The sequence below is a fragment of the Diadema setosum genome, chromosome 2 (assembly GCF_964275005.1).
Source record: "Diadema setosum chromosome 2, eeDiaSeto1, whole genome shotgun sequence".
NCBI lineage: Eukaryota > Metazoa > Echinodermata > Echinoidea > Diadematoida > Diadematidae > Diadema > Diadema setosum.
The window spans coordinates 43799274-43808388 of NC_092686.1; the positions used below are offsets into that span (position 1 = coordinate 43799274).

Consider the following 9115-nt stretch of genomic DNA (forward strand, 5'->3'; position numbering starts at 1 on the left):
TTGCCTACAACTTTCTCCAAATAATCACACATCGGGGTCATAGGCCTATATATACACAAATATTCATAGCAATTCTTTTAGCCATCTTTAAGACAAGGAAAAAATTAGTGAAATTCCCTTGCATTTCCAAGCATTTCCACTTGACCTTTGACACCATGGCCAAAATCTTTCCCTACAGAATCATTGTGCTGTAATTTAAGTATTAATTAAGCATATATTGAATCGTTTTGTAAGGTACGGAGATATAGTGCAATTTCAGCATTAATTAGTGTAATTTTTGCATTTGAATCTTAAATTTGACCCTTGAACCATGAACCATGACTCAAACCTTCCAAAGATAGTCATTGTCAGGCAATACATAGGTAATGCATGTCATGAAGATACTAGATATGGTGTAAAGTGAAACGTTATAGCATTCACTTGATCTTTGACTTTTGATTCCAGACGTTCGATGACCTTTTCCATGGCCCTTTGTCCTTCATATGTCATTATTCTAACATATGTTATTGATTATGATAACTTTCGACAAATTCTCTCTTTTTTGTTGTTGCAGATAATCATGAAATTCTTTGATTTTCAGTTTGTTGTTATTCACTAGAATTGATTTGAGCACTCCGTGAATTTAATACTGCCAGCTAGGGATAAAGGCCTACATTTCTCAGACGTAAAGTTTGGAAACTTCATTGTGAGAGCGAAAAAAAAAAACCCAACAACCAACAATTACAGAGACATCATTCTTACCCATCCAAACAGAGCTGATTGTCAGCATTCACATCATCGAAAACAGGAGTCCACATAAGACATAAAAAAAAAAAAACCCAAACAAACAAACAACTATCAGCACATATACACAATAGTCACACATGTTTCTTCACAAGAGGAAGATGTATTTCAGCAGCTGGCAAAGTCGAGAAGTCTTGATATCCGAGGTACGCGGTATAATATTGCAGTTGGGGAGGGGTGGAAAGAGGAAGGGGCAGTATGTCTCTCGTATCATAATTACAAAACTCTTCGAGGGAGATCGATCGTGGTGCTTGGTACATCTTTTCATGACAAGAACTACGTACAGGAACGTCGATATATTGCAACAAAAGTCGAGAAAGACGGACTCGCATAGTCCTACAGTTCAGGAAATCTCCGGCGTATTGACCTTTCACCCCGCATTTTGGAATGGTGAGAAAACAAGCTGGCTGGCATTTGTTACATGTCGAATGCAATTTCGTCAAACGTTTGAGTAAGGAAAAAGAAAAATGGAAAATATACTTGCAGCAACCCATCAACATTAATACAAAAATACCGGTAGCTTTCCTGCTTATCCTGTTCCGAAATCGTTAATTATGCATAATAAAATCTATATTATTTGAACGGATCCTCCTGCAGTTAAAATCAGTGTTATCATGAGTCATTCTTCGCACACTTTTCATACAACCGCTTCGTCCTGAATGCCGATTATAATTTGTACGTATATAATTATATAATTTTCTTTTTTCATTTAGTTTTCTGTCATGCAGACCATGTCATACTGACCTGCACAGTTACCTTCCCTATTGGAAGAGACATTTTGCTATCCTTACAAATACAATTGAGGGATGTCGTAACACGAACTGTACTTGTGACTATAGAAAGTGGTGAATAAGAGTAATACATGTCCATATCAGCATCACTATAACCAATCAGCAGCACATCCAATGGCACAAAATATTACTTGCTTGTATCACCATATTCCACTGTTACAGTTTGCTAGACCTGTAACATATGCATTATATTTTGGATTAAAAAAAAAAAAATCCTATAGTGATTGGTTAAAAGAGCTTCACATGAGCACAGGTATATTCAGGTATGTCAGAGTGTTGGTATGTTTGACACTCCATGGCGTAGTATTTGCAAAATGACGTCACATTTTAAAGAGGATAAACTATTTGTGAAATGATGTCACAAGGCAATAAATGTAACATCACAAAGCGATTCTGACATCGCACACTGCTTCGCACCGTCACTCTGTGGAATGTGTCTAACAAAGCAATCGTGACATCACAAAGCAATTTCGACATCGTGCGCCGTTCCGTACGGTCGGTGTAAGACCCTCCACAACATCGTATCAACCACATCATGACTTCTTGCCTCACATCTTCCCCTCATATATGTTTGAATTTTTTGTCAAACAAATATATTATGCCTAATTTCGAGTTTCCGGTTAAAACTACGGGCCTCGGTGCCTATACTATTCACTTCGGGCTGCGCAGCCCCTTAGTGAATAGTACTATTTTGGATTCACCTCTGCCCATAGTTTTAACCAGAAACTCTCAAGGCAAAGTATATTTGTATAATATCAATACAGAACATAATTGTATTTCTATATATGTAGAGTGCTATAATATACCTCAATTGTTACAAGTATTCGAAGCAGCAGTACAATCCAATTATAACCATTACTATCGCACTACAACACAACTACAATGTATTACTTTTATCGTTTAATCGCAAAGTTTTGAAATCAACTTTGAATGTTATGTTCTTAATTATAGCGAGGAAGATAGGAACAGTAATCATGCAGACTCACAAAATACATGCATGAGACTGAAATGAGACTATACAATGGAACAGAAAGTAAGTCACGATCGTCAATTGTGGGGAACCCGAGAATCGTTTGGCACTTTCTGCTCTGGAATAAGAAATATGGGGTCTCGGTTGTTGTTGTTTTTTAATCACTTTTGAGCTCCGTGGTGTCATATTATTAACCATCATGTCTTATTGCACATCCGCGATAAATTTCAACATCACTGAAGGGTTACTGGGTGTCAACGCTGAATCGAAAAGAAATGCTTGCACGCATTTTGCTGCTCAGTTTAGGTGTGATGTTTAACGCCTTCGTAAAGAGTCTGGTTCCCTTTCACTGACAAATGATTAAATTTCAAGATATGACAGGCAATACATGCTATGTCAAAATGTCTTCTAAAACGGAGTGAAAGTGGACATGTTCATGTGCACTTGGTAAGTATGTAAAGATGCTTTGAAAATGTTCTTGGAGCTCCTGAAGTTGAGATCAGTTTGAATAATACCTTTTTTATTTATCAAAAGTGTAGGCGTACATAATGGTGACAAAGGAAAATAAAAACACAGATTGGGTTGTGGAAAACAAAACAAAACAAAACAACTAAATCGTAACTTGGGGCTCCAGAGAGAAGATTCTCCACGACATAATATATTGAGCTCAGGGTTCCCGCATTTTTAGTTACATACCATCAATGCTATCGTCCTATAAAGTTTGTCATTAGACTTGTGTGACAAACTATATTGTTTAATTTGAACCTTCGCTTATTCCTTGATGGCCAGTCTAGTTGTAAACATTCTACAAACTTTTAGGCCAGATCTCACCCCCAAGCAAAATGCTGTGAAGCTATTTGTTATGAGCACATATTAATTACAGTCATTTCAAAAATACTCGACATGGGGAAGGTATTATGTAGCTAATATTGTAGTACTGTATTGACACATAAGGGGGCATTTCATGAGGCATTTTGTCAGATATTTCGTCTGACGAAATGTTAAAAGCTACTGAAATCCTTGTATCTGATTGGCTGAGAGCAAATTTGTCCGACAAGTTGTCGGACAAAATGCTTCATGAAATGCCCTCCCCCCCCCCCCCCCGGGCCCCGTTTCATAAAAAGTTGATATGATAGCAACTCTTGCTGGAATGACAATTGTCATAGTAACGACAGGAATCCAGCTTCCTGATTGGCCGTTGCTATTTGAAGTTGTCATTCCACCAAGAGTTGTCATCCAAACATCTTTTATGAAATGGGGCCACCCTCATTTCTGAATTCTTTCGTCATACAAACGTCAACTCTATTATTTTATAATCAAATCTAAACACATGCAAGCGCATGCAGACAATCCAAGCCCACCGAATACTAGTACATCCAATCAAAACCTCAGTTATGAAAAGTAGTCATTATTAAACTCGTTCTCATGCCTCCTCAATAAATATTTTGTCTTTTTACCTGCAATAATCTTGCTACATTTTTTTTTTCTTTCAGGGGAAAAGGAAATATCGGTGACGATGGAGACATTAAAACCAAGGAAAGAAAGATGGACTCCTCTTATGGGCTAAAAAAAAAAAAAAAAAAAAAAAAAAAAAAAAATCTGCCCAGTTAATCGGTCTTGTTACATAATTACTGCCTTATCTGTTACAATACTGCAAATTTGATAAATCTATTCTAGATTTTCGCGCAAAAGGACGAAGTTGATAACTGAAGGACATAGAAAATATGCGATTCATTACCCATTTGTAAAACAGTGTAAAGCACCAACAAAATAAAAAGTATATGAGAAATTACCCTAGTATATACTTTTCAAGTTGTCGTGTTTAAATACACACAAAAACACACAAAGACACAATCAGGAGTTAGTATTTTAAACATTTTTATCCTGGACTTTTTCCTCCTCCCTTCCACCCCTCCCCCTCCTCATATCATCATGACGCAAATACCCTTTTCCGGTATATATACTACTATATAGGTAACGATGTTATAGTGCCAAAAACTTTGTGTTATATTTTCTATGTGTATTCTTTAGGTCAACGTTTGGCAACACGATCGAGTTTAAGTAGGCCTACTTGCTCAAGTTGCTTATGTTACCAAATCCCTAGCTGCGCTTTCCACACTTTCAAATACTAGTAAATCACGTGTCAAATTTCGCAGTTTTTTTTTTTCTTTAAAGTTTCTTCCTTATCATGTCGGCGCTGCATGAATACGCGGCTACTGTGGCTGTGTCATCACTTATGTTCTTTCAGTGTCAGTACTTTCACTGTCAACTTTAAACATTGCTCATGTTCTTTCAGTGTCAGTACTTTCACTGTCAACTTTAAACATTTCTACTTCGCACAGACGCAGAAGATATGTATAAGGCTTCAAATTTAAAACTTTGAAGAACTTAATACTACATGTGTACATAGTAGTCGCGATGGGCTCCTTAGAACCCTTTCATTTTGTCATATCACCCTGTAGACGACCCCCCCCCCCCCCTCCTCCGACTTTTCCTCCGGACATTTTTCTTTCTTTCTTTCTTTCTTTCTTTCTTTTTTCTCTCCCTCTGTCAGGCGATCTCCATCTCAAACGACGCGTTTCGGACAAGGTAAGGTCATGCACCCTTTCACCGGAGTTCTGAATGAAATGGGATCAAGTGATCAAGCTCCGGCGGTTGGGGTAGTCAAGGTTTTAGCGCACCCCAACGAATCCCTCCTCCTAAGTTAGGAGTCCGTGCATGCACATGGTCCTCTAGCTCTTCACAATTATCACTACACGTAGTATATTTAGCTACCATTTGGTTCAAACGATTACAATGCCTAAATCCAATGGTTTGTAACTTTTAAACAATCTGCTTGGTATCCTCACTTTTCATTTTTATTTCTATATAATGCATTGAAGTATTTGCTTTCACTTGCCAATTCTAAAGGCAATCAAAAATTATTTCTTTCGAGGGGAATGACATCCAAGGTGTGTGCGTGGTCTTTTGAGTTTGATGCGTACGTCTTGCTGTGACTGAAGTTTTATATCATCCCGTATATATCAAAGGAGAAGGAAGGTCTCATTCTCGGTGTGGTTTGATTCGCAGGAAATTAAAAAAAAAAAATAAGAAGATCAGTGTCTTTTAAACAAGGAGGATGTGTGCACGATTTCAATCATCCTACATTATGCACCAAAGCTAGACAACCACTGCATCTATACTAGATACAAAATGAAATGTGAGATACCGCAATGCAGTAATCAAATTAATCGATGGAAATCAAAACAGATACAAAAAAAAAAAATGTATGAGAAACAGGTATTCAAGTTATAAGCTGCCACCTTGGTTCTATTTGTGCGTTGTGAATAGTGTTTCCCTTTAATGCTGCCCTGATTATATTATACGCTCCTCAGTTTCCTTGCGAGGATTGCTATTCAGGGTGTTTCCTGGGGAGCTCAATTTTCACGTATACTGGCCGCGTCCTTTCATAGCATGTTAAATCTTATACTGAGGAGTACCAAATGATTTCCTGTTTCTATACACTTAACTAAATTCTCACAATTAACCAGTCTATCTGTAGAAAGCTAATTCTATAAGGGTAGCTAGGTTAATTATCTTGGTAGAACATTACATACTTCTATTAGGGTTAATTGCATGTGTCTGTTCTTCCCCCTCCCCCCATATGTCATTGATTGCTGTAGATTGACATGTACGTGTATCAAATGATTGGTATAGAGTTTAGCTTTAGAGTGTCATCTTTGTTATGGCCATCGATTGCCAACAATGCTGTTGAGTCATGTTAAAAAAAGTGAGTCTCTTGTTTGGTAACAGGACTTCGGATGTTCATTTACTTCAAATGATAAAGTATCCATATATAAGTACGCGAAAGTTAAATTTGATCTCTTATGCCAACAATATTATCATAAAACACCACGCCAAGGACTGCTACTCAAAAGGTAATTATTTTCGCGGGTCATATCAATACTGACAACTGTCCATTGACCACCTGATCTATAGTATATTTTAGGTAAACATTGTAGTAAGTCTATGCTAGTTAGAAGAGCACAACAGGGCGGGAGAGCAGCTAAGAGCCTTGTGATATGATTAGTTTATGCGATATTTATGTATAGGCCTACGCTGTTTCAAGAAAACGTTGAAAACTATCAAATTCCGCATATTTCCTAGCAAAAATCCGATTTGATGAAACCCCTACCGTTCTGTTTGTTTGACTGTTCTCTGTCCACTGAAGTCGTAATGAATAGGTGGTATGAAATTGAACTTTAAATTCACAAGGGTTTTGCAAGTTCCTGCTTAACGTTCCTGCTACCGAGTGACAGTGTCTGCCCCCTCGCCTATGGATCCTCCTCCTTCGTTCTCCTTCTTTCGCCTCTGCGCCCACCCTTGCGACGGAAAGGTCACGGGAGGGTAGCCGTATCAAGTTATGCGAGCATTCTCGGCTCACACGAAGAGACTCTACCATCATATATAGCGAAATCGTGTAGCCAAATGGGATCTACTTTCTGGGTTGCACGTGCACACATTTTACGTCCCCATTTCATTGACAAAGAATTCTTTACTACACAACTACACCCACAGGCACACACATAGATAGCCCATCAAGCTTCTTGGTAATGTTGGAATACTAGTAGTATATAGGCTACTTAAATAAAAAAACAGACAAACACACTAACAAAACGCAAACAAAAGATAACCCAGATCAGTGGTGTGTTCGACTTTTTTTTTTTTTTAAATATTTAACTCCAAGAAAATTAAGCCTCCCCATCACTTTCCAAGATTTCATAGGATTCTACATTACGATCTGACAGAGGAAAAATATATCACAAACCGAGAGCAACGTAAATCATTTGAAAGAACCTGGCATATGGCACGAGAGAATCCAGGGAAGTGCATTTATACTGCCATAGGTCGTAAGCGTTCGAGTTGTTCAGCGCTAGCTCCGGGAAAGACAACAACCAAAGATCCTAACGTTACAACTCGCATGTAGCAAGGCTATAAAATGCGACAGTAGGCCCTAGGTCTGGATTCATCAACGAAAAACTGATGAAGTCTAGAGTCTAACCGTTAGATGTTATTTCATTTTTCTTTTCTCTTTTTAATTGGATAAGATCGTCAGGATGCGTGAACAAAACTCGTTAAATATTAGTCTTGTCATGTACAGTAGCTGATCCTGACCTTAATTCAATGGCTAATTTCAACAAAATGAAAGTGTAAATGATTCATGGCAATGCTACTTTGTCCGATCGCATGGGCGTGGGCGAGGGCTAAATCCAAAAAGTGTAGGCCCTAACTGTACAAAAAGTAGTAGGGGTTAGGCCGACTAAAATATCTCTGTTAGAGGTCTAGGATCATGACCATTTATTTTAAGGTGACGGTATCTGGAAAGGATTTATTCAGGAACTGAAAACATTCTGCTGTGTAACGGTTAGAAATGAAATGAGCCTCCTAGCACAGTTGAAGTAGCTGTTCTACTTAAGTATTTTGTGTGTGTCTGTGTGTCTGTGAGTGGTTTGGTTACTCACTGAACATCCTTGTCTGCTAGAATAGAAGTAGAACAGCTTTTCACTGTTTCTAGAGACCATCTTTTTTTTTATTATTATTATTTCCCGAATGATAAATAAGTAGATTCTAGTAAAAGTAAAACAAACCAATATGAACAAACAAACACAAGGCCAGGGTTGCACAATCGGGTCTCCTCAGCAAGTGATTTTTACTATGTTACATGTAACTAGCGTTAGGGTCTACTCGATAAGAGTAGTCTATTTGTATGGACTAAATTGCTGTGTTACTGCTAGTGGATGTCAGCATGATTTACTATTCAATAATTTACCCACCTCCACCATTTTTGTGAACCAGGTAAGGAAATCTCCACACATTTCCAAGACCGACAGCGTATCCGATGCACGCCATGATGAAGTCCATCTTATTTCCCCAACCAGTTCTTTCAACAACCTCATTCTCGGTCTTCTCTGCTTCATTTTTCTTCGCTCCGACTCCGTTTTCTAAAGTATTGATCTCCATGTGGAGTCCATCGACATTGTCTTTAGCTGCCATGGCGATGCAGACGATCTAACACTCTGCTATGGCGTGAACCTAGAGTAGAAGAAGCACTTCTTCACATGCACCTTCCCAGCTAAGTCGGATCAAGACGATTTACGTACAAATTCAATAAATCACAAAAACGATGAGCTCTTTCAAGAGCTGATGTAAAACTGCAGAAACTCTTCCGTCGGTGTGATACCAATTTGCGGTCGATTACCGGGTACGGAGTGGCTGGGTTATGGAAAGTAGGGCCGGTACGGTTGCGGTATAATAATCAGTAACGTTAGAGACCTAACGTTAGGGTTCTATATGAATAAAGAGGAGTAAAAATATTGTTAAGCCTTTGGATTTTGATTGGCATCCAGGCTCTGACGACCTTGTCTAAGCAATATTGCTTCATGCATCCACTGGGCAAACGTACGTTGGTCTTCAACCGAACTCCCTGAAGTGCAGACCTAAATTGATTTGTTTGATGACTGCTCAAGCATTAAAACAATTAGAAGAAGAGCTCTCTATGCTAGATTCTGCAGTTTAGTCGGATCCACCATGT

The 9115-nt window shown here is 38.4% G+C and overlaps 1 protein-coding gene across 1 annotated transcript in view; it reads right to left on the minus strand.

Annotated features, from left to right (window-relative positions):
• Positions 1-8755, minus strand: part of LOC140246304 (sodium- and chloride-dependent GABA transporter 1-like) — a 31027-nt gene extending 22272 nt beyond the window's left edge. The window contains exon 1 of the mRNA XM_072325771.1: positions 8358-8755. Coding sequence (XP_072181872.1) covers positions 8358-8577 — 220 coding nt within the window. The 5' untranslated portion in view covers positions 8578-8755. The remainder of the gene's footprint in view (positions 1-8357) is intronic.
• Positions 8756-9115: the final 360 nt, after the last annotated feature.